This window comes from Amphiprion ocellaris, chromosome 17 (genome assembly GCF_022539595.1).
Source record: "Amphiprion ocellaris isolate individual 3 ecotype Okinawa chromosome 17, ASM2253959v1, whole genome shotgun sequence".
NCBI lineage: Eukaryota > Metazoa > Chordata > Actinopteri > Pomacentridae > Amphiprion > Amphiprion ocellaris.
In genome coordinates, this window is record NC_072782.1 from 24085787 (window position 1) to 24113080 (window position 27294).

The window sequence follows — 27294 nt, forward strand, 5'->3', positions numbered from 1 at the left end:
TGTTGTGAAGCTGCACCATTTTCCATGATGCAACTTAATAGCATCTTATTACTAGCATGCAGCGGGTTTTGAGCTTGACCCATAAGGACCAGTGACTGCCATGTAAAGCCTCCTAACAGGTCACAAAAGTTTAACAAAGTTAAATGAAGGCTACTAAAATACAAAAAAGAGGTTATTACCTATAGACTTTGTACATGATGTTGTTGTTGCTCTATTCTCACAGTTGAACTTGAATCCTTCTGAGAGTCTTGCGGTGTTATCATGTGTACTAAATCACAAGCTTCAGTGCCCCAGGTCATTTCCTACCACATGATTTTCTCCTCCTATTGTCCCTCTTTCCCCTCAACACAGCCTTCCCCTATTTTCTGCTCTTGGTCCCCAAATTCATCCTCAGACATATTGTTGGGGCCAACTGACCTGTTTAATGCAGTCAACACATTAGAGTCTTCTGTGACTGTTGGGGAAATTAAATACATCTTACTGAAGGGGTTATGAATGAAGAGTGGGTGAATGCTGTAGTCACTGGCTCCATACATCTATGTTTGTTGCTTTCTCACAGAAACACTTAGACGGAGTTGAAGTGGTGGAGGGCACATCTAAAATGTGTTGTAATTCCTACACCCGATTTGGATGTAAATACCCTCAAATTAAAGCTGAAAGTCTGCACTTCAAGCACACCTTGATTGTTTAATTTTAAATCCACTGTGGTGGTTCACAGAGTGGAAATGTTGAAAATTGTGTCAATGTCCAAATATTTATGGACCTGACTGTATGAACAATGTCTTTCAGCTGCTCTGTCACACACAGATAATAACTGCTCAGGAATCTGTCTAGCGTTCAGCCTGCTAGTGAGCTGTAAGGTAACTGGGCTGGTCTCAACACAGCCGGCCAGCAGCAGATGGGTCCCCCCATATGAGCCGGGTTCTGCTCAAGGTTCCATCCTGTTAAATGGGAGTTTTTTTCTCGCCGCTGTCGCCTTTGGGCTTGCTGTGGAGGTTCAGGCATATGGGTTCTGTAAAGCGTCTTGAAACAATCTGAATTGTAATTGGTGCTATATAAATAAAATTGAATTGAACTGAATATTGTTCCAGAGGGTCAGATCAGTGATAACAGAGAAGGGAGACATTAAGGTTACAAAACAATTCAAAAAATATGTACTTGTCATCAGATAGGATTGTTGAAAATAGATCCAACAAACTTTTTTTTTTTTTTTACTTTGTAGCTCAAGTAACATTTTTGTAAATTTATGGGAACCTGATTAAGTCACAATAGCAGGAAAAGTTTTAATAGGCTCAACATTACCTTACTAAGACCATAAAGGACATACTTTATTATCAACAAACCTGATGTGTAGAGCTAAACTAATAATGAATGAAAAAAAAAAAATGATCTTGCTACTACTCAGAAAGTTAACCTGCGATCCTGGTCGAGGGCTGGGTTCATTATAATGCATCCTACCAGTGTCATTTTGGAAACGTGGCTTTCCATGTCCAGATGGCTGACAAGGAGATGCTGCCTGGCACTACTCAAACTAAAATAGATGTAGCATTATTGTGTTTCATGCCGTCATCTGAAGTTAAAATGTAAATTGTAGCAAGACTTTTTCCAATTGCTATTCTGCCCTGGTAAATGGGACAAAGACACTTACTGTATTTCAACATTCTCACAAATAGCCCCTATCCATTATCCTTATGAGGGTACTCCTTTTGGATTTAATTTCATCGTGTCTGGGGCGGTGATTAGCACTTTCACCTCACAGCTAGAGGGTCCTGCTAGGTGGCCCAGAGCTTTTCTGTGTGCCGTTTGCATGTTCTCCCTGTGCCTGCGTGGGTTTTGTCTGGGGGCTCTGGCTTCTTCCCACAGTTCAAACGCATGTATCCTCGGCTAGTTGCTGATTCAAAATTGGCTGTAGGTGTGAGAGTAAGTGCACATGACTGTCTGTCTCTTTGTGTTAGTGCTGTGATGTACTGGCAGCCTGTCCTGGCCCAGTGGTAACTAGGATAAATTCCAGTCCCCAGTAACCCTCCATATGTTGAAGCAGGTATAGCTATAGGATGGATGGATGGATGGATGGATGGATGGATGGATGGGTGGATGGATGGGTGTTTTGCCTGGTCGAAAATTCCAAAAAATAGAGTCCTGGGCTTGTTGTGAGTACACAGCAGAAAACTGAAAGTGGCATATAAATATATCAATATCTTCATCATCTAAACCAAGTCTGATCTGGATTATGAGAGCTGGACAGTATAAGGACACTGTTCAGAGATATTCTAGAAGTCAATATTCAACACTAAAACTGGAAAACAATTTGGGGGCATCACATGTGCACAGTAAGAAATTAGTACAACTCAGTAAGTTAAAGCTTACAATTGTTTTAAAGGTTTCTAAACTGAAACAGATGCATGAATGAGATTTTAATTTGAAAACGGACAACGCAGACTTCCTGTGGCGCAACTCAGCCAATGTACACTGATAGTCAAAACACCATGGCAATACTGCACATAACCCACCACATTATTTCAGCATAGTCATTTTAAACTTCCAGGCCCATTTTTGACACTTTTTTTTCCATGACTCAAGATCACATGTCCAAGTCATTCAAACTTTCATTAAGCTCCTATTTAAAAGCAAAAGTTCCTAATATAGATTAGTGCTATGTGGCACAGTTAGGCCCTGTAGAGCTCTTGGACCCTGACACAATAATAAGCTCCTTCATTAAAGCTGAAACAAAGGACAGCAGGGCACACCCTATGGGTCTCCTGCTTGGAGATACATTCACAGCCTTATAAGCAGAAATAAAAAAACCTTCTACAGACACCGAGTGGACACTGAAAATTTGCTGAAAACAAACTAGCTGACATTTTAACGGGTAGTTATTAAAGGCACAAAACACAAACAGCAGTTTAAATGTGCTGATGAGTTCAGGCTACATCTGTGGCAGATATGAAGCACTTGACCATGAAGGTTAATGCATATCTACAGTTTTGTGTAGAGAGGACTGTAGGAGGAAATATTCATAGGTAAGGGAAGAGAAATGTCCTGCACACTGTCCTTTTAGGTGCGTTAAACAATTCAGTCCTTAGATCTTCATCAGATATAACTCTAAACCTAAAAACAAGATTATTTTCTGATGAATGTCTACAGACCAAAACATTGTATTTCCAATAAAGTTTACTGAAAAGTAAAAGGGCAGTGTGTGGGGCTTCTCTCTCCTCTTAGAAACGCAGCACTAACATTGAAGCCTCAAGACATTTGTTGGTCTGACGTCTGGCGCCTTTGAAGTGTCAACTGATGAAGTGAAACTAAATGTAGGCTTACATGAAACAAAGGCTGAACTTCCAGAGCTTTGTGTCTAACCATTTGTGCACATCAAAGAGACGCCACAAAGTACAAACAGGCAGAGAGTACACACATTTTAGTGTTGATTCTAACCATTCTATCAGTTTAAAATTTGGTGTGGCAGCAACACACAAGTAGCAAAATGTTTGTGTAAATTAAACACTAATCCCTGTTTGGTTATCTTCTCTACTTTGCAAATAACTACAAGGAATAACTTTTATTAAAAAGAAAGATAAAGAAAAGACACAGGCTTTCACAGACTAAAGGGTAAAGGCTCAAACGAAGATGCTGCCTGGCACTACTCAGGCATTACTGCCTTTCACATCATCAGCTGAAGTTAAAATGTAAATCGTTGCTGGACTTTTTCCAGTTGCTGTTCTGTCTTGGTAAAGTGGACAGAGAGATTTACTGTATTTCAACATTCTCACAAATATCCCTTAAGCGCTATCCTTATCATTATTCATTGCCTTGTCTGTAAAGCCAAAGGGTGTTCCTTCTGGCTTTAATTTTGTCTGGAGTGGTGAATACCACTTCCACCTCACAGCTATAGGTTCCTGCTGATTGGCTGAGGGCTTTTCTGCATGCAGTTCGCATGTTCTCCTTGTGCGTGATTGAAAATGACTAATCATAGCCACTAAACTGTATATAATCTGTAGCACACTCCTTTGAAGCCTCTATGGCATGTAAAGTCCAATGCATATTCAGTCACAATTTCTTTAACAATCCATATTAGTCTCCCTGAAATTGTATGTATACTACAGGTTTATGTCATGACTGTAAGTCTTACGAACACCCATGAGGCTCAGCAACATTGGAAAGAAGCAACTGTCTGTAAACTGTAGTTGATATTAAACACCTCAAAAACCAGGTTCTTCAATTCTTGTGTTCGACTATTTTGTGAACTACAAATAAAGTTCAGCAATGAAAATACTGTACTGTTTTAACTAAAACAAACAAACAAAAACATTGTTCACTCCAGCCTCGGACAGTTTGTGAACTTGTACATGAGACAATTTCCTACGCTGGTACAGAAAGTCGGTTCTAAGCATAGATCGTTCAATATTGTCAGAATTCCTCGTTGTCGCAAATAAGACCAAAATACAGATAAAGTCACTGAATGTGTTAGAAAGGTAAAGAGAAGGAAGAAGTGAAAGATTTAAACTGCTGAGCATTTATTTTTGTCTTTCAGGGTAAGTTTCAGTGACACACAAAACAGAATATATGCTTGGTGATGGGGACTTCTCTCTTTATATTTTCACTCTGAATTCAACTGAAGGGAAGACCTAAATATTTTAAGTCCTGATTCTGTTTAACCACTTAGCTAACACTGTCTAAACATAAGAAAAAACTTCTAGAACTGAAGACGGCTAAAACCTCTGCCCACTTAATGGTTTGAAAGTTGTGTTCTTAATATTTTTCATTGCTAATTTCTCACTGTTCCCTCTTAACATCATGTTTAAAAAATCAATACATCACATTAAGAATGTAATGACACTTTTTCATGGGATATTTGACAAATATGGCCCCACCCAGTCAAAAGATATGAAAAAAATATCTGCGCATGAATCACTAGAGATGTTTTTACTAACTACCTTTTTATAATTCTGAGCCTCTTTAAGAGAACTGACAGCTGCTTTTGCATCATTCCATTCAGTGTGATCTCTAAAATTAAAATCAAACCAAAGACAAGAAATACCTCTGAAAACTCCATAATGAACAGGCTGCATGCCAAAAAACACTTTCTACCAGGCACTGTGTGGAAGAAACACACCTAAAAAGGTCTGGTCCTTGAGATGGCAGTTGATTTCTTGGGTAAAACTTACTTCAACCAAGTAATGAAGTTAGCTTACTGAAGATAAATAATAACACAAGTCATAAAATAAAATGAGAGCTAGTGTTGGTAGACCAGGGTCTCTGACAATAAACATTATAACCGGCCTTTAAAAGCTTATGTTAATATATTTATGATGAACATATAGAAACCAGGATGGAATGATAGTAGAAGGTTACCATTAGGTTTCATCACAGGTCATCCTGGAGAGAACAGAAACTTCTACAGTACATTCTACAGCAATCTGACCACTAGTTGTAGGAAATACCTCTTGACTGGATACATGAGATAGATATCTGACTTCTCATGTCATTCTAAAAAAAAAAACACCTATTGCACAAGGGATTAACAGAAAATGCACTTTTTGAAGTTTTCTCTTCTGAAATATCAGAAAAGATAACACACCCACGGTACCAATGTTTGCCACATTAAACTGATGCAGTTTCACTATTGAAATTATGATTAATCGCCCAATATTGATGGCTCAAACTTGGTTCTAGAAATAATCGGTCTGAGCAAAAATGAGATTTTGACTTTAGATTATCACACCTGGAGTGGCTTCAGTTTATAAAGCCTGAAAATTTCACGTCTTTCTACTTTACTAATGAAGTTGTGAGGAAATTTTGATCCATCCCTTTATACTTCAAAAGGCCTGTAACTTGAAAAACATTTATAGTATGAGGGTAAAATTTTCTGTGGCTTAATTAAATATAGTAAATTTATTGTACAAAAAATCGGCTTATTCTGAGGGATCCAGGTGGGAACTTTTCTCAGCTTCCTTGGCTGATTTTGTATGGACTAAACCAGAGCTGAAATAGTTGGCAAAGTATGAGTAACGAAGTTTTGTACTACTACTTTTAACTGCACTTGAGGAGAAATATGTATAAAAAACCCCTAGCCAGAGTGTTTTGCTTTTGTGGTGTGTGACTGTGAGTCTGGTGTGGCACAGTGTAGCAGTCAGTAAGACGATACCAGTCTGTTTTTTCTCTTGTGAGTTCTGAGTGCTTTCACAGAAAACCCGCCACACACACACACACACAAAGACATGGTTTGCGTACAGACAGCAGCAGCTGGAAGACTTACCACTGGAGCAGTTGGAACCTCCCCAGCCCGGCTCACACTGGCAGGTGTTGGGTGCCATACAACGGCCATGAATACAGCTCTCTTCACAGTGAGCTGGATATGAAGGAGAAAGGAAGACCATAAAATAACAGCAAACATATCTACATTACACGTAGTCATGCATGGCTAAATAACTACAAGTTAATTTCTACTTTTCCTTTAACAGAGCTGTAGAAATAATAAAACATGAATCTGATCTGTGACATGAAAATTGGGACTTGCCACTATATTTGGACTGTTGTGAGACAAGGTGTACTAAACACTTCCAAGTCTGACGAATTGACTTGACTTCATATTCGAAAGCCTTAATTGAGCCCATAATAAGATTAGACTTAAAAGTATTTTGCTCCAGTTCCCTCATCCCTCGTCCTGTTCAAAGTATCTTCTGGCACTTGCAAGGCTGTCATTGTAAATAAGAAGTTGTTCTCAATATTTTGTCTTGTAAAATAAAAGTTAAATGAAAAAAGTCATAATCACTGTCTTCTGATCCAAACACATTTGTTTAGAAAAAAAAAAGCTACATTGTTTCCAAAAAGCAAGTTGTTGAGGGGATTTTTAGCCTGCTTGTTCTTACGTCTACAAATGTTTTTACTGCAAGATGTCAAATTTAATTAATTGAAATGAAGTCCATGTGGAAGCTAAAAAAGATCAGAAAAATGCAGTGAGTGCCTATTCTACATTGTGGTCCAGGTGGTAGAGCGGGTTGTCCACTATTTGCAAGGCTGGCAGTTTGATTCTGACTTTGACAAGGATCACACTGTGATGGCTGGATGACTGGATTAGATCAGAAATAAATGGCAGGTTTTGTGGGGTGCTGCAGGTTACTGGTATGTAGTGGTTAGTACCTACCAAAAGCAGTTCAAGGAAGGACAACCGCTAAACCGATAAACCAGGGACAGGGTCAAGGGCACCCAGTGGCAACTTTTGTGCATCTCACGGAAGAGCTACTGTCGCACAAATGGTTGAAATCCTGAATGCCAGCGGTGATAGAAAGGTGTCAGAACACACAGAGCATTGCAGCTTGCTGCTTATGAGCTGCATGGCTGCTGTACCTGCAATATATGATTCTAGCAACAAAGAAACAGCTGAGGCCATCATGAGTCTCCAGTCAATCAAAGCCACCATTTATTTTCACTGCTACCACCAGATGTTAAATTGGGTCTGGAGTGCACCCCTCCACAGTGACTAAAATATGCTATCACTATCAAAAATAATACCACTTTCGCCATCTGCTAAACCAGTATAAAATGTAGCAGCTTGTAAATTCTTAAAAGTTCCCCAAAAGTCATCTGGCAGATCAACACCCTTTTGTCAGTCAGACAGTGTAGATGGTTTGGACATCAAGGTAGGGAGAAAACGGGTCAAAAACTGACATGGATACCTTATTCTGCTTATGGTAGCAATGATACCACTGAGCCTCCCACATTATTACACAAATGTTCTTTGTGCAGTTTTTTTTTTTTTTGCCAGTAACACTAACAAGGAGTGACAATAACATCCTGGCAAGGAAGAAGAAGTTGCTCCCTTTTTCACTGTCAGACATTAGTTGCATTGAGTTGAATCCACACAGATAACAAGGACTAAATTTAACCTTAATCAATTTGATTTCCTTTCCTATCTGACTACTGTCTTGAAAGGCCACGTTGCCTGGAGTGTTTGGCAAATCCCGCTTCGTGCAGCGTGCTGTCTAGCTGCTCAGTGATTCAGAGCAGCATGTGATGGTTGCTTATACAACGGAGCTTTTTCTCATCACAACAAATTCCCCTCTGAACTCCCCGGGCACATTAACTGTGGTCTCCATCTTAACCAAAGCACACAGATATTGAGCCTTCGACATCACCAGCTACTTCCACCATTAACAGCAGGCTGTGTTAACATAATGCTTTACTGTCTCTGCTGACCAACAGTTGTTGTTTTTGCCAGTGGGCAACGTGGCTCCACACCTGTTACTGCCTGTTGGCTGCTGACAGAGAGAGATGTCAGGGACCAGCAGCTAGCTGGAAAGTGAGACCAGTCATTGTAATGACGACACGTGTAGACGACACAATTTTGTCTTTCCAACTAGTAACAGTTATTCGATTTAGGGAGGGGGTGTGGGGGGGTGTGGGGTGGGGGGTGTGGGGGGTGGGGGGGTCTCAAGCCAAAGGTAGGGGACACCCTGGACAGGTCAGCAGTCTATTACAGGACTACATATTGAGACAAACAAGTAAACTCACATTCACACTTAGGGACAATTTAGAATCACCAATTAAGCTCTTTTTGGACTGTGGGAGGAAGCAGGAGAACCCGGTGAAAAGCCACCCGAGCACAGGGAGAACATGTGGGCTCCATACAAAAAGGTCCCAGGCTTTTAGCTGTGAAGCGACAGCGTTAACCAGTGAGCCCCATGACTTGCATATGATTCCTGTAATTTTCATCGTCATCAAACCTATTACTCATTTGTATTGTGTATTTTTTTTCCCCCTTTCACTCTGCTTTACATGCAGCCAGACTCTTGGTATGTATAAAGCAAAAATTTTAATTACATCTTTGTTTTTACAGTGAACCCTGTCTGAGTGTGGTGTTTACCCACAGTTAGATTGGCATATTTGACTGTAAGTGAAAAGAGACAAATGAAGCTTTCAAATGATGTCTACCTGTCTGCCTTAAGGTTAGAATAAGGTTAGATTTAAAGAAAATAATTTGTCAAAGCAAACATTTTCTTTTGCTGGAGACATAACAGTTTGCATGTATGCTTCTGAGTGTATCTGTGTGTCTCTGTGTGAAGATACTTACGAGCACAGATCTCTCCATTCTCGTCGAAGCCTGGACAGCACTGGGTCTTTCTGCGGTACATGGTCTTTTCTCCTCTACGATATGCTGTCCGGTAACTCACCCTGCATTCAGACAGCAAGTAAACATTCAGAATCTAATCTTGTGTCATATTCTGTATGCATGTACAAAGGATGAGGCAGGTAGAAGTGTGGTAATAAGCATTAGTTTGTGGTTTATAGAATAACTGTGCCATTGCCAATTGTGTTGGTATAAAGGATTCTTCTTTCTAATTTCGCTGCATTTGAATTCATAGTAAAACTTGGATGAATATCTGGCTTTGTGTCTCTTGGCAACAAACTTGCGTTGTTATTCTCAGCTGCAAGAGTTTGTCATTGCTATATTATAAACGACTGTATACAGTTTGCGGCTTGAAAACTACAGAAAGTTGACCACATAAAAGATTTTTTTTTTTGTCCAACAGCTATTTTAGGTTGAAAGTTGAAGTTGAAAAAAATGTTTGCTTTTATTTTTGGCATGTAGTTGCTTGGAGAGAGTGATCTGTCTGTACAGCAGTAGCATGTCACAATAACTGAACTTTACAAGAGTCATACAAGATCTTCAGTGTGACACCTTCACGGACTCAAGCATATTTCATGTGTGGGAAGTGGCGAAAACAGTGTGGTATGGTTTGGAACATGGCTGGTACTACCACTCCTACTGGTACAGCACTGGCTAAAACAGTAAACCCCCATGTACTCCACACAGTTTTGTCTGTATGACGCCTCAGTGGTGTGATCCTCACCTGTGTCTGGTGCACTTGAACCAGTTGAGGATGTCGGTGCAGCTGGTGTAATAAATCTGATCAAAAGGATGGGCGTACGACTCCTGCACTGTCACAGAGTAACTGAAACCACAGAAAGAGGAAGAAGAGAGGCATCAGACGTGGAGGGATTTGTGTGTGTGCATCCGTTTCATGACATACTATCATCATATTTATCCACCAGGATTCTCCAGAGTACCTGTTAGTAGGTACAGTGCTGTGAAAAAGAATTTGCCAAAATTCAAAGTCTTATTTTTTTTTGCATATTTTCCCCATTTTAATGTTTCAGATTATCAAACAAATGTAAATATCAGACAAAGATAACCCAAGTAAACACAACATGCAGTTTTTAAATGATAATTTTATTTATTAAGGAAAAAACTATTCAATGCTATCTGGGCCTGTGTGAAAAAGTAATTGCCCCCTAAACCCAATAACTGGTTAGGCCACCTTCAGCAGCAACAACTGAAATCAAATGCTTTCTATAAATGGCAGTGAGTCTTTCACATTTCTGTGGAGATATTTTGCTCACTCTTCTTTGCAGAATTGTTTTAATTCGGCAACACTGGAGGGTTTTCAAGCATGAATGGCCTTGTTAAGGTCAATGCCACAGCATTTCAATCGGATTCAAGTCCGGACTTTGACTAGGCCACTCCAAAATATTTGTGCACTTTAGCTTCATGACCAAACATTCTCCTTCCGGATTTTCTGGTCGAGAGCAGAATTCATGGTTCCATCAATCACAGCAAGTCGTCCAGGTCCTGAAGCAGCAAAGCAGCCCTAGACCATCACACTACCACCACCATGTTTGACTGTTGCTATGATGTTCTTTTTCTGAAATGCTGTGCTACTTTTAGGTCAGATGTAACAAGACACACACTTTCTAAAAAGTTCAATTTTTGTCTCGTCAGTCCATAGAATATTCTCCCAAAAGTCTTGGGGATCATTCAGATGTTTGTTTGCAAATGTAAGACGAGCCTTTATGTTCTTTTTGGTCAGCAGAAGTTTTTGCCTTGGAACTCTTCCATTGATGCCATTTTTGCCCAGTCTCTTCCTTATTGCTGAGTCATGAACCCTGACTTTAACTGGGCAAGGGATGCCTGCAGTTCTTTAGATGTTGTCAAGTTCCTTTCTTACCTCCTAGATGAGTCGTCACTGTGCTCTTGGGGTAATTTTGGTTGGCCAGACACTCCTGGGAAGGTTCACCACTGTTCCAGGTTTTCTCTATTTGTGAATAATGGCTCTCATCGTGGTTCACTGGAGTACTAATGCTTTAGAAATTGCTTTGTAACCTTTCCAGGCTGATAGATGTCAATTACTTTATTTCTCATCCGTTCTTGAATTTCTTTGGATCACAGTATTTTGTTGCAGCTTTTTGAGAGCTTGTGGCCGACTTTTTTGTCAGAAGGGTTCTATTTCAGTGATTTCTTGATTGAACAGGTCTGGAGGTAATCAGGCTTGGGTGTGGCCAGTGAAATTGAACTCGCTTTCCAAAAAATGTGATTAGCCACAGTTAATTCATGATTTAATAAGGGGGGCGATTACTTTTCCACATAGGGCCAGGTAGTTTTGGATAACTTTTTTCCCTTAAAACATTAAATCATCATTTAAAAATTGCATTTTGTGTTTACTTTGGTTATCTATCTAATATTTAAATTTGTTTGATGGTCTTAAACATTTAAGTGGGGGAAATATAAAAAAAAATCAGAATACTTTTCACAGCACTGTAGATACCACTGCTCCACCTCCACTTACCACTGACAGTTTTAATGAGATCATGACATTATTAAGCTGCTAATTTGTGTGTGTGTGCGTGTGTGTGTGTGTGTGTGTGTGTGCGTGCGTGCGTGCGTGCGTGTGTCTAGCACAAAAGTATGAACGCCGTGGGACCATGCAGATGTGATACTATTCAGGAGGGAGACGTATTCTGTCTCCTAGAAACTAACTTACTTTAGTGCAAATCTTTCAACGATCAAAAACAAAGAACTTTGTGAAGATGCAGGAAGAAACACGTAAAGAAGTATATCCACAATGTAGGAACAAGGAGACCATCAAACCTGACTGAATTTGTTCTAAATTTGTTTGTTCAACATAGTCTACAATTTCTCGTCAGAGTACTTTCCCAAAAATTCCCAAAGTCAGGACTTTGGGAAGGCCAGTCTAAAATCCTAATTCTAGCTTTCTTTAGCCTTTTCTTTGCTACTTTTGATGTGTGTTTGGGGATCATTGTCTTGTTGGAACATCCAGCTGCATCCAAGAACCAGCTTTGGGTTACTATCCAGGAGGTTGTTGTTGACATTTTCTATAGTGACATGGATTTTGAAATCATTAACACATAAATAGTGAGGATAAAGATTTGTGAAAGGTGTGGCTAATGGCTGACTTTGGTGAGTCAGACAATAAAAACAGTGAATAAAAACATACCATCAGGTCCTCCAGCAGGATCATCTGTCTCACTGTCTTCATCAGTTTCTTAATCACTTCCTGATCTTTCTGATTTTGTTTGATGGTCATCTTTCTCCCTCACATTCATTTCTTTATTGTCCTTCTCTCGAGCCCTCATTTCTCCCCTTTTTAGTTTTGTCATTCTGTCTCTCTTGCTTTCTCTTTTCACCCCTTCTATTCCTACATATGTTCCTCCCGTGGAGTTGTCAGTCTTCTCTGAAAAAGCCAGAAAGATCAAACCTGGTGAAAGCCTTTGATTTTAATTGTAGGCCAGTCAAACTTAAAATAGTTAGCATGTGAAAGGATCTGGTTTAAATTCATGGACTGTTTTTGAAGGAGTGTGTAGTTAATGAGTTACAATAAAACTGGATCAAGAAAGTAATAACACAGGATATTAATATTAATTCCCATCATTGCTGATATACTTCCAGTTTGACAGTCAGAATGCAACCCGCTTTAGTACAGAATCTGTGCGGAACTATGTTAAAGTAAGTAAAGTGTTAATTATATTTATTTGCTAATCAAACAGCACATCTCCTAGCACTGTATGACAATGAAATGTAAGACCACATTTCCCAGAAAGCCAACCCAAAGCCTAAATGTAATGGGTTCAAACAGCACTTCCAGCTCTTTGATTTTGACAAAAATCTCAGCTCAGTAGAAGCCAAAGTGCTCCTTAAAATCATGTCTAGTGATGAATTTAATCTAGCAACTTTATCTTTTTCTAATATTACATTAACAAGCATGCTGTTATTATGGAATCACACTTAAAAGATATTATATTCATTTCTACCTGAACTTAGGTTGAGTTAAAATGTGTCATTGTTTTGACTTCAAGCTTATAAACTTAAACTTATAAACCTTGGGCTTCAGCTTTCGATGTAAAAAAAAAAGGCTCTCAGTAGATAAACAGTAAATTACCGCCTTATTCCTTTATCCTATGGTCTGCTAAAAGTTGCTGAATGCGCTAGGAGTCTGCAGGAGTGTCTTCTACATTCAGGGCTAACATTCACTTTCAGTTCACAGTAAATTTTGGACCAGCCACAGCTTCTCAGATATATATGTTTGAATTATCTTGTCTAAACCACTTCAAGTAGTGACACTGGTCAAGCTGGCCTTCCCTTTAAAATCTCTACTTTCTTGTGTTCCCTGAATATTTTGCTGCTGTCAGTCTTTAAAACAAAAACAACACGGAGAGTGAGGTTCTGAGTGTATGCAGCTGTTACCTCAGTTTCACCAGTGAAAGTAATATAGCTGGGAAATCTACATCCACCTTTTGTATTCTACCGTTCCGGTGATAGATTCCCAAGCCCCTTTTTAAAAAAGAAATCAATAGCTTCATTTCACCATTTCAGTTTCAGCCCCTGTCTCTTATAGCCCCTGGTTTACTCTAATTGTTTAGCTGGCCCAATGAAATCACGGCAACGTTGGTTACATGCTGTAACCCCAATGGATGGATACTGAACTTCAGTCTTTAGCTTGGTAAGGAGGTAATTTTATGAGATACAAAAAATCTCATAATCATTCATAGCTCATGAACAGCAATCCACAAATAAATACTGAACGATTTTTTATCTGCAAATCTGTATTTGTGCCTTTAATTTATCCCTCATGAACTATAATCCACAAAAAATGCTCAGTGATTTGTTTCTTTGGGTCTCATTTGTACATCAATTTCCAATTTTTCAACAGAGATATATTTGTGAATGTCCACTTAATTTGTGCACACTCTTTTAAGAATGCTTTGTATCTGTAAATTTGTATTTCTATCTGTAAATGTCAATTGCAATACAAATATTAAAATTTGCGCCTCAATTTCACATTCTTCGTTTAATACACACTACCATTCAATAATTTGGGTTCACTTAGAAGTGTCTGTATTTTTGAAAGAAAAGCTGTTTTTTTCAATATAGATAACATTAAGTGAATCATAAATCCAGTCTAGACATTGTTAATGTGGTAAATGACTATTCTAGCTGGAAACAGCTGATTTTTAATGGAATATCTCCATAGAGGTACAGAGAAACATTTCCAGCAACCATCACTCCTGTGTTCTAATGCTACATTGTGTTAGCTAATGGTGTTGAAAGGCTAATTGATGATTAGAAAACCCTTGTGCAATAATGTTAGCACATGAATAAAAGTGTGAGTTTTCATGGAAAACATGAAATGGCCTGGGTGACCCCAAACTTTTGAACCATAGTGTATATTTGTGGTTCCCCACCAGTGTTTGTGGGTTGTGCTATTACAGTCTCTGTGCTGATCTGCTATAAAGTAAAGTTGACAAGGTGCTTGAATTGCTTAGCTGGTAGATTTGTTGGTAGGTTAACCAAAAAAAAAAAAACCTGAAACAAATACAATTATAGATTAACAGATAAAAAACACTAAGCATTTAGACATGAATACCGTGACATCGTATGAGTCATGTGCTCTATACAAATAAGCAGAGATTCACAAATGTATTTTGAGTGAAAAAGCTGAGTTCATTTACAAATGATGTTATATGAGTTACACACAGATTTACAAGAGACAAATCGCTCAGCATTTTTTATGAGACTTTAATCCTGTACAGTTCTGTCATATAATTTGACTGTCTCGTTGCAGGTTTGTAGAATTGGTTTAATTAGTGGAAACGTGGGAATACAAAGGCCTTTGAAGAAATGATTGAAGCATTGTGACTGACCTCTCCCAGTGGCTGCAAACATTGGGATCCTCCAGGTTGAGGGAGGAAGTGATGCAAGGCAGATAACAGAAGGCCACAACCAGTAGGACTGTCCTGTGGCAGCACAGTGATACAGCCATCTCAGTCAGACCTGCACCGTCTAACAGGGTAGAATGAGGAGAAAACACCAGTTAACTGTCAGCTTCAAGAGATTTTAATTTCACTCAATAATAAAAAAATGCAACAACAACAAAAAAAGAAACATAAATAACAAAATTACAATGGTCATACAATAATAAATAATTTAAATTTTGTAATGTTTGTTTGTGTGCACAGGTGGGACAAAGCTCATGTTTTGCAAGTCACAAATGTCAAAAGTCAAAAGTCTTGGCTCTTATGTCCTTAGTCCAGAACAAGTTCTAAGTCAAGTCCAAGTTCTAACAAGTCATTCTGTACTCTGCAACAAAATTAATAGAATTTTAAATTCTAAACACAGTTGAAGTGTAAACTTACAGAAACAAAGAAAGCTTGCTTTAAGTAGAAGAAGAGTCTTCTAATGCCAAATTCTAAACACATATTATTTTGTACAGTGAAGCTCAAGCATCAAGAGGACACATTTCTGAGTGGAGGGGAACTTCTTATTTTTGTCATTATCTGGTTAAAATTTCTACTTTTTCTAGCAATTTTCCAAAAGACCAAATAACTGAAAAAATGTAACATTACGCTTGAGAGCTGAATAGCAATGGTTAGCATGCTAACACGCTATACTATGATGGTGATCAAGGTGAATATTAATCCTGCTAGACATCAGATTGTCATTGTGAACATGCTAGAGTGTAATAATAGCAGCAAGAGCTGCAAGAACAGTTGTTTTAATATGTTTTCTAAACTATGGCTTGGTGAGGCTATCAGGTCATTCCAAGTCATAGATAGTTCAGGTGAGGTCAGCAGTCATGTGACCCGAATCCACCTCTTGACTTCTGTGCTTATGAGAATTTTTGTTACCGTGAAAGTCAATTTAGCTTCTTTGGTGTTTGATTTTGACACACAGACCAAGGGTTAAATTCCACTTATGTTTTGTTTCTTACATAAACATATACATACATGTTTTTTTTTTTACATCTCTTTATCTATATATTTAGTTTTTTCTTTGCTTGTTATTCATTTGGCTTGCAAAACTCAGTCAGAAGATTCTAGAAATACAGTTTTTTGAATATCCAGCACTCTTTCACCACGAAAAACAAGGTTGTTAAACAGTATTTGCCCCTAAAGACATATTCTATTTTTGCATATTTTTCCACAATTAAATCTTTCAGATCATGAACCTAATTTTAGCATGAGACACAGATAATCCAATAAAACAGAAAATGCAGTTTTTAGATGATGATTTCATTTATTGAAGGAAAAATACCATCCAGCCCACCTTGCCCTATGTGAAAAAGTAATTAGACCCTTTACCTCCACCAAATGATCAAATTCTTTTGGCAATGAGGTTCAGTTTCACCATCCACACTCACGTACGATTACTGCAGGCTTGTTGAATCTAAACATCACTAAATAGAACCTGTCTGGCTTTGTGAAGTAGCTAAAGGGTCTGAAAAAGCAGCACATGATGCCACGTTCCAAAGAGATTCAAGAACAGACACAAAACAAAGTCGCTGACATTTATCAGTCTGGAAAGGGTTACAAAGCCAATGCTAAGGCTACGGGACTCCAGAGAATCTCAATGATAGACACAGTCCACAAATGGAGAAAACATGGAACAATAGTGAACCTTCCCAGGAGTGACTGGCCTACCAACATTTCTCCAAGAGCGAGTCAGCATCTAAAAGAACCCAGACAATCATCACAACAACTGCAGGCCTCACTTGCCTCAGTTCAGGTCCATCTATATGATTCCACAACAGGGAAGACACTGGGCAAAAATGGCATCCATGGGATAGCTGCAAGTCACAAACCACTACTGACCCAAAAGAACATAAAGGCTTGTCTGGTATTTGCAAAAAACTACCTAGATGAGACCCGGTACGATAGGGATACCATCCTGTGGACTTATGAGTCAAAGTTGGAACTTTTCCACAGGACTTGGACAATTTGTCAAAACTGATGGAGCCATGAATTTTGCTCTCTAACTGAAAATCCTCCTGGAGAATATAAACCTATCAGCTCATGATCTAAAGGTCAAGCACAAATGGGTTTTACAGCATGACAATGACCCAAAGCACACAAGCAAGTCCACCTGTGAGTGGCTCAAGAAGAACAAATTGAGGTTTTGGAGTGGCCGAGTCAATGTCCGGTGTAGGGAAAATTTATGCTTGGGGATTGAATGCTTATGCAGAACTGTTACGGAATGTAACTGATATTCTACCAGCAAAGTACTCAAATCTGATTACTTTAACAACGCAGCATATGAAGCACCTCTTGCTGTGCAGTCAAGAAGAGCTTCAGGAATGATCGAGGGAAATTATCTACGATGAAAGTTATTTACAAAAGCAAAGTAGAGGGAATCTATACAAGCTAGAGACCAAAACAAAACAATGGAGGCACTGACCTTATCTTTACATATTTGTATTAACCTAACAACATCTATAAAACTAACAACACAATGACAACTACTAAGTACGACACACTGTTAACACAGGTTAAGACAAACGAGAACAAAAAACAAACAATGCTGTGAACACAAGTGAAGGAAAAAGAAAATTGAACTCCTCAAACTTTTCAATTGTAGTTTCGTGGCTAATGAGTTTATCAAATGAGTCCTAATGAAACTGGCTCAGAAAAGTCAGCAGCTGTAGTCAATCATAACGACTCACAAGAAGGTTAGTAGGTCATGCCACTAAGAAAATTTGATTAACACAGCTTTCTAAAAATTCTTCATTTCTCAATTGGCACCTTCAATTTCCAAAGTGGTGATTTTATTCTAGCAACATAAATATTTGATTAAAACAAATCAGGTTGACACGATCAACAGCATTCAGAACAAGTCAGTTCAGTTCTATCTTTACTAGCTGGTGAGGGGGCCCCAAACATGAATATACTCGTTTATTTTTCACACAGCTGTTGTACTTGTTCACCACAATGAAAGAGCTCCAGTAGGAGATTGGTAGTTCCAGAGTGCTCTGGTTATATTTAGATAGTTCACAACTTCTTGTAATGACAAGGAAAACCGATGTAAGCCACAGACAGTTTCTGTTCAAGCACCAACATAGTTCAATAATTTTAAAGTTTAAAGGGGTATACATACAAATTTACTTATAAATCTAAATGAACAATCATGACATAAACACTGAAACTGATATAAATTAGTAAACAATAAAAAATTAAAAATGGATATATGCTGCATTTCTAATAAGGCTCAGCTGGTCAGAACAATGTCTTACTGTGTATCATCTGCTTGTAGAGATGAGGGAATGAAACATTCAAGAGCTGTTATTATAAGCTTAGTGACTGTTTACTTAATATTAGTAGATGGGCTGCTTTCTCTGTGAGTTTCACTAACTAACTTAGATATATCTAATGTTTACCAAGTTAGCAGGGCTGTGGCATCCCTCTAACATATTACAACAAACTGCAGTGCTGGAATACTTTTCAGCAATGAGTTTATTTTCTACTATGGCTGTAGCCAGAAGAGGCATGGCACACTCAAGATTCTCTATGTTGTGTGGCTATAACAATACAGGGTGTCCATAAAGTCTCTTTACAATTTTAAGAATTTATTACAAAAGCGGTTGATAAGATATCTTAACCAGATTTGTTTTATTGTAATCAGTGTTTATTAAAGTTTGTAATCACGTTGAAATTGTGTGTTTCAGGTATCCTGTTGGTGAAAGAGGGACTGAAACCCTAAAAATGTCTACTCCCTAAGAGAAGGTACAATGTGTATCATGGTTTATTGAGACAAAATCGGATGTGCAGACTCAGCGAAACTACAGAACTAAGTATGGAAGAGATCCACCATCATGTCCTTCAATTCGTGCATGGCACAAGAAATTTATGGAGACAGGGACAGTGTTGGATAAAGGGAGGAGTGGGCGACCAAGAACATCTGAGGAAACACTGACTGTGTAAGACAATCCTTTGCTCGTTCTCCCACAAAGTCCATCCGTACTAAGGCCAGCGATACGGGACTTTACTGACTCGAAGCAAAAGATTTCTGATGCCACTGCCACCATTGATGAGGCTATGCTACAGCGAACATGGCAAGAATGAAGTACCATCTTGATGTGCTTCGTGCAACTAATGGTGCCCATAAAGAGGTGTATTAAATGAGGTAGAAAAAACTTTGACAACCACTGATTACAATAAAACAAATCTGGCTAAGATATCTTATCAACTGCCTTTGGAATAAATTCTTAAAACTGTAAAGACAATTTATGGACACCCTGTATAACATTTTAGTCACTTAGGTCACATGGAAATGATCCTTATGCACATTCTTATGTATGTTGGCTTGACATTTGGCCTCTTTGGCAAAAACAAAAAGACACAAAGCTCACCATTAAAGTAAGAAGTGACACCTTAACTCAGATAATACAGACGGATGTGAAGCATTATAATGCTAATGACCAGAAGCAGTGGTGACAGCATACCTTTTGGGAAAGCAGTCTGGCAACAAAAGAGTGAACAGAGTATTGACAGGTAACAGATAAGAAGAAGGATGTGCTTTGGTCAAGTGAGAGGAGTATGGCATCTATTGACCCTCACATGCATCAGTCTTAACAAGAAGTTCAATAATTGTGTTCAATAATATGCTAGATATTACAGTGTAATGAATATTAGGAGTCATTTCCCTGACTTGATGGCTCCTACCTTACGTTTTATAAATTATATATTCACTTAATTGCACCACAAAGGATCCAGGTGCAAGTTGAGCAGTAATTGAAACAATACTTGATTCTGTTCACCATTAAATTCCGTGACATTTCAGGTAGAATAAGGATTTCTAATTTGTAAAAACTCTACCTGTAACTCACAACTTGGCCAGTCAATGACCACTGCAGAAAAACGTGTTAGAAAGAACTGTGAACGAAAAAGGTAAAGCCTTAATCCAAAATATCAAGTATAAAGATATCACTGAAATCTCCAGAGAGATCATTGGGATTTCTCAGTGAGTCCACAGTAAGCTTCTCTGCTCTTTTGTCTAAATGGTACAGAAACAGCTTGTGATTACAGCCTGATAGGACTACTTTATTACTCCAGCTGCTACATAAATCTCTTAGTGATCGTGAGTGAGCTAAATCTCTTGAGGCCAGCAATGTTAGCCCTGTATCTTCTGACTAACCTCCTTTTAAAAACACTGGTTGATGGAGGAACCCTGCAAGATGTTTTCAGGGGCAGTGTGTCTGTTTAGGCAGTTTATGAGCCAGCAGGGAAAGTCCTCTCAGATTTCACTGAACTAAGAGAGGGCACAGCTGCACCCACCAACACGGAAACTTCCCCATCCCAAGACAACTGCACTGCTGCACAAACAAGGGTTGTGCTGTATGTGTGACAGGACTCCAGACACAACCCCTATGAAACGGATTAGGCTGGGCTGCACAACTTTGATACACTGTCCCAGGCAGCACAGTATTAACGCCTCTTTGCCCATTTAGAAAGGACTGCCAGGAACCAGACCTGCTGTCTGAAGTCCCTCCAGGACCAGATAAAGGCTGCACTCAGGCTATAGACTGATACTGGTTTGCATATACATGCATTCAGAGTCAGTTTAGATGAATGTAGCTAAAAAAATACATTTTCAGATTTGTTTAGCAGGATAGATTGATGTGTAGGAAATAGATGGATTCCTCTGATCGTTATTGTCATTTTTATACTTAGTTTTATTTACTGTCACTAAATGCTTTTGTATTGGCTAAGAAATTCTGCTACAGCTGCCATGTAATCAGAGCGATGTTTGTCCCATCATAGGGCTCTTGAATATGAAGTAAGTAGCTATTTAAAAACATGCACATATGGAACATAGTTTCAATAATATCTGCGGCTGGGCATATGCTCACTTGTGTTCTGTGTTTTGAACATATAATCATGAAAATGAATTTGGTTATTGTTCCCTGATTATTAAGAAAAGCTTGTGGAGATATCTACAACAGTTGGGGATTATCAGTATTACTAGAAAACCTCCATGGCCTTTGTGTAGGTTGATAACAACAATGACTGAAATGTAGAACTGATTAAGACACAATGAATTTTATATCTCTACATTGCTGTAATTATGACATAATGATCATTTCAGGACATTCAAGGCTTAGCTCCAATTTGTGATAGCGTTCACCAACAGGACACTCTATCACTACACAATATCAACCAATAGCACAGTCCTGCCACTGGAATATTATCAAGAACATGAAAAGTAAGTGTGGTGGAAGATGGAAACTTTTGTCCCCCAATGAAACCAATGAAAAAATGATGCCATTTGTAGGCTGAATGGCATCAGCAACAGATCCATAAACAGAAATAAAACAATAAATTACTGTAAATACAAAGTTGCTATTTGATCAGCACAAGACTATGTCCCACTATAAAACAATTTTACATACTTAAATTGCGAAAACAGAATATTGACAACAAATTGTTATTTGTCTTTTACTTGAAGGATTCTTTGAGAAAAAGTGGGCACAAGAAGCACTTGTACTTTCCCACCAAGTGGTACGGGTTGTGCCTGACAAAACAACAGTTGAACATATGTAGTATGCCCACAGCTGACTCTAATGGATGCTGAACAAATCTGTAACCGTACAACTTAAACTGATCATAGAATGCTAAACACATAGTGTTGATTCTGAGAAGCTTAGGCTAGGTGTGCTAAAATGATTATCATACAGACGATTTTAAAAGCAACATTAGAGGAATGAAGGTAAAGAATTTGACCAACTCCCCTAGCTGGAAGAGAACTGTTTTGCAGATAACTCTCAAGAAGATCACCACAAAGACACATTTAGTGAGCACATATTCTGTAATGACAGTCTCAACTGGTGGATAGAGTGGGAATGATTTAATGTCTTTGAAATGTTTACTCAAAAATAACCACCTCGGCAGGCGGCTCCTTTTGGATGACTGAAACTGTGAGAAACATGGTTGTGTGTGTGTATTTCTCTTACTCCTGAAAGCTCCTACTACTAAAAGTATTTACACAGTCACATCGTCGGCATCCACCTTTTTTCAAAGACATAAAGCAAGTCTCCACAGTGTAAATCAGTAATTCTTGGAATGAGGAATTGTTTTAAGACTGTGACTAGATTAGGTATTGATAAGCTTTAGTGTTAGACAAATGAATAAATAGCTATGATTAATGTAAACCTCCAGGAAATGAATGTACAGGATATGACAGAAATGACATGTCTGCAATATCACAGAAATGTGTACCAATTCAAAATTCTATTGCCTCTCATTTACATGACTTCTTTGTTGAACAGTAAGGTATATGGTCTAATGTAAATTGAAAAAAATGAACAGATTTATTATATTAAAAAAATTCAGGCTCTACAGTAGGAAGTCAATGCAATAAAAGTCAGTCCTGTAATCATTATTGAAATGCAAATCTTTTATTTCTTCAATATTTCGAATGTCCATCTTTATTTTAGAAGATAGATTCAATCCTCCTCAGCATGGAGATATTCTGGCATTCTTCACAAACTCTTTTTTCTGCTCTTTGCTGGAGGGGTTGTGTTCCTCTGCCCTTCTCTTTAAAAAGTGTTTTGAATGCTGCCTATAGAGGTTGATGTGAGGCAATGTCCTTCTTACTGAGTTGTCACAGAAACTTGGATTTCCTTTGATAACCCATGTACAGTACTGAAGAACTATTTTCTGCCTATTTTTGTATAAAGTTTTTTTGGCCTTTTTTATAGTGCACAGTGGAGAGAGAGACACAGGAAACATGGATAGAAGAGTGGGGGAAAGACATGCAGTAAATGGCCGTGGGTGGGACTCAAACCCATGACCGCTGTGTCTGAGACTAGAGCCCTTGTTTATGGGTCGCCCACTCAACCAGTTGAGCTATAGGGGCGGCCATTTTTGGATGATGCTACTGTGGCTCTGATTAGTGCTACTACGGCTCATTTCACACCTCCTGATTACTGCAGCCACTGTGTTGCCACACATTGTTTAACTTTTTACTAATTATCTTTGTGAAATCTCACAATCAGATCTGTCACTTCCTCTGGAAATTCTTTTCTAAGTGGAGACACAATGCAGACCTGCAGACTAGCATGGTCCATAGTTCCAAAATTGAGAACGTTCTGGTGTTCACAAGTTATTTTATAACTATGTTCATGCAGTTAGGCTAACTATAAATCACAGATGAACTGATTTTTTTCAGCCATCACAGATTTTCTAACTTGTGTATCAGTGATCAAATGTATCTTCATGTTTGTTGCACTGAATTTCTTCTTTGAGATTTGTATTTTCAATAAAATTTATCTAAAATTTTCATTATTCTTACTATTTATTGTTCTTAAGAGGAAATAATCTTCTTGTCCACTTGGAAGTAAAGCAATTAGTGAAAGGTGATGCAATTTTGAATCATTTTGACATGTGAGTGATATTGTACAGGGGTCTACCTGCACCAGTATGTTCTGAACAGAAGACTGAACAAGTTTGCAACAGACATGCACTGAACTCTCTGTTTCAAATTTAGAACACTTAAAGTTTTTGGTGGAAAAGTGTGTGTCTCTACGCGTGGACTTGTTCAGCTATTTTTGTAAGGACCGCTTTGGGTTTTAGATCATCCTATTGAATATATTTTGGTAAAAGGAAGCCCTTTCTATAACTATCCTAATTTTTTCACCATTTAAAGGGCCATTCGAGAGTTAAGACTTGTGTTAGGGCTAAGGTTAAATTTTGAGTTTAGTTAGGGTTGGAGTGAGGGTAGAAGTGGTTAAGTTTAGAGGATGCATTAAGTCAATGAAAGTCCTCACAAAGAGCCATCAAGCACAAACATCTTAAGGAAAGGAGCTACAACTGTCATATTCCCAATATCGAGCCAGTCCTGAACCAAAGAACTCAGAGTCACAAGCATCAAGCTCTGGAGAAAAAGAACTGGACTGTTGTTCAGTGGTCCAAAGTTCTCTTTTCAGATGACACTAAACTTTGTATTTCATTTGTAAATCAAGGTCCTAGAGTTTGAAGAAAGAGTGGAAAGGGATCCAAGGTGTTTAAAACCCAGTGTGAAGTTTCCACAGTTGGTGATGGTTTGATGTGCCAGTTCATCTGCTGGCGTAACTCCACTGTGTCTTATCAAGCCCAAATTCATATGAAGTCCACAAAACAAGATTTAGGGTTAATCTGATTTCCTTTTCTAGTGGAACTTAGCTCTTTGCCGCAGAGCCATAACTACTACCAAATCGATTTTCTTTCCATGATATTATCTTTTTGAATTGAATTTCAACATGATTCAGATTTGATAAAGTACCTAATAAATAATTTCTGAAATGTGAAAATTTGAAAACAATCCTGAAGAGATTTGTTGTCATCTCTTTGTGCTCACAGAGATTATTCTGTTTTCCCAAGTGCGGTCACTAATGTGAAACGTGCACCAAATGCTAACAGCTGAAGCTAATCCAGACCTTCTTAAGCAACATCAAGATCCAGTGTTGAATCAATGCATTGCTCATTCTTATGCCAAAAATATCATCATGTTTTCAACAAATAAAAGTTCTCTACTACAGAAGACAGTCAGCATGTTTTCCATCCTGTCACTGTGTTGCATGGCTGTAAAGTGAAAGACAGACTGTTGCACCCAGTTCTCTTCCCAGAAAACGGTCTTTCCTAAAATAAATCTGGTCTTGTGGCAAACAGCAAACTAGCCTCTGTATACAGTAGTGTTGTAGTAAGAATTTCTGGAAGCTTTGCTTTTCAAATGTCAGTGGATAGGAAAAGTAGTACATATGTAGATCATAAAGTTCATACAACCATCGGTCACAACAATAAAACAATGACATTCATCATCTTGTTACGATTGTTCTGCTGAGAATCTTTGAGCCCTGCCATTCATGTGGATGTTACATAGACACTTACCACCTAAACAGTGTTGCAAAGGCACTGTGAAGGCTGCAGCCTCCCACAGCAGTAGAATATGCCTTGCCACACTGCAAAAACTGCTCAGCAACGGCATGAGGAACATGACAAACAGCCCGGGGCATTGACCTGGTCTCTAAACTCCACAGATCTCAATTTGTTTAAGCATTCACGAGACATATCAGAAAAAAATGTGATCCACAGAAGTCCCACTTCACTACCCACAGGACCCAACAGATCTGTTGTGAAGGTCCAGCGCCAGACAACACAGGAAAACCCCACAGATCCAGCATCCATGCTCCAACATGCCATGGTTTTTTGGCAGCATGAGGAAGATCTAGACTATTTATTATCTGGACAGCTGGAATTACGAAGGAGGTTTCAATGTTGTGGCTCACCTGTGTATATATATATATATATATATATATATATATATATATATATATATATATATATATATATATATATATATATATTCACAATCCAATTATATTTTAAAAATATATATACACATTCAACACCTTCTGAAAACGAAAACTTTCATATTATTTGAAACGTCTATTAGTTGAAAATTCAAGGTATATTTTCCATACACTTCGACACGTATTGTCAATGTGAAAACAAAAAAACTTATTTTAAGTGGAAAAAAAACAGTAAATTGTGGGGTACTTTTTTATTCCGCTGAAATCAACAGACTGCCAGTTTTACTAATTGGTAGCTGTATAATTTAATAGGCTAAATGCATCTTCTTCTCTGCTCACAGAAGCTGCACTGTTTCACATTAAGTACACGTTTTAAATGATCTGTTACTGCCAATCTATTAAATTTGCAGAAGACTTTCATGGTGGATGATGGATTGATACGCATTCACTGAGCGTTAATTTGTAAAATATGCTCAACAAAGCAGAACAAATCTGGTCCTTGGTATTCTGTCTACGATGAGATGACACAGGTACAAGAGTTAGCATGTAAGGAGAAACGTTTACCTCGTCTATAGGCGGGTACCGGTAGTTCCTCCGTTCATGGATTCGTCTTTCACTGCTAGTGGGGATATGTCCAGTAGTTAAATAACACTTTCCTCCTGCAAGCCCATAAAACATTAATGCGCCGTTTCCGCCGTTTTCAGTCAGATGAGTCCAGCTGATGAGTCTGCAGCGGCTCTCATCAGCACACTAACTTTTCTGTTGTCACAACAATGGGCTGACTGAGCCCATGTCGTCACTACTCTCTCCACCAATCACGGGCTGCTACCGTCCTGTAAGTTTCATTGATGCGAAAATAATATCGAGTCTGATCCTATACTCACCTCAAAGCGGTAAAACCTATGAATTTCTTATTGACAGTCAGCTCTAAACTATTCAACGCAACTTATAAAGATTTCTCCACAGAAATACACTGTTGACTGCTGCCTTTTTAAGTGCAGTGTCTTGGTTTCAGTGCAAAATTTAGACGCATTTTATGTTGGACTGGCATTTTCTACGTTATTTATGTTAGTTACGTATTTTATCATTTAGTTTTTGGCTGACTTATTATGGCCAATAATGAATTGGGTGAACAGGTAAACTCTCAATGCTTTAACTAAACTATACCAACTAGAGAAGATCTTTGGAGTTGTTAAAATTAATACAAATATTCTCATTTTAAAATAAGCAATCAAATCTATAGTTACAAAGGTTATCTTGCTAATAACGTGCTCTTACAGTAGTCTATGTAGTCTGCTCTGCAACACTATACAAATATACTCTGCAGAAGTAGATCTGTAGGGTAGGAGGAGACACTGAAGAATTCTTCAAATGAATCCCTATTTCTGATGGCCATATCTGAAGCATGGGCATTTTTCCAAAGCAGACATTCCATCAATGTTTGTTTTGTTTTTCCATCAAGTACCATAATATTTCTCACTACTTTTGACAAATTAGTTTTGAAAAGGGTAAAAATCTTGGTAATAGGGATATATTGTACCATCTTGTTTTGCAGGTAGAGCTCAAAAGGTGGATTTTAATCCTAAATCCACGACGAGGGTAGTCCTCCTGGGAGCATAATGTGGTGAATATATATTTCTACACTGATTAAAAGTTTGCCAGCTTGCATGACCTCTTATGTGGATAGTATCGAACCAACTATGATGTAGTAGAGAATATTACAATACCGTACATTATATTATAATACCCAATCTGATAATGATAATCACTTAGGGAAACTGAGTAATATTTTTGGATCACGAATCACACTCTAGCAATAATTACATCACAAATCAGATACATATATTTTAGACTGTAAGACTCGAATCAGGAAAGACCAAGGTGC

The 27294-nt window shown here is 38.3% G+C and overlaps 1 protein-coding gene across 2 annotated transcripts in view; it reads right to left on the reverse strand.

Annotated features, from left to right (window-relative positions):
- The window catches only part of megf10 (multiple EGF-like-domains 10), a 61873-nt gene extending 35711 nt beyond the window's left edge, over positions 1-26162 (reverse strand). For both annotated transcript variants that reach the window (XM_035953712.2, XM_023281951.3), the window contains exons 1-5: positions 25974-26162; positions 14995-15133; positions 9849-9950; positions 9068-9168; positions 6254-6346 (exon numbers count right to left, since the gene is read on the reverse strand). In XM_035953712.2, coding sequence (XP_035809605.2) covers positions 6254-6346; positions 9068-9168; positions 9849-9950; positions 14995-15113 — 415 coding nt within the window. In that variant the 5' untranslated portion in view covers positions 15114-15133; positions 25974-26162. The remainder of the gene's footprint in view (positions 1-6253; positions 6347-9067; positions 9169-9848; positions 9951-14994; positions 15134-25973) is intronic.
- Between the last annotated feature and the right edge of the window lie 1132 nt (positions 26163-27294).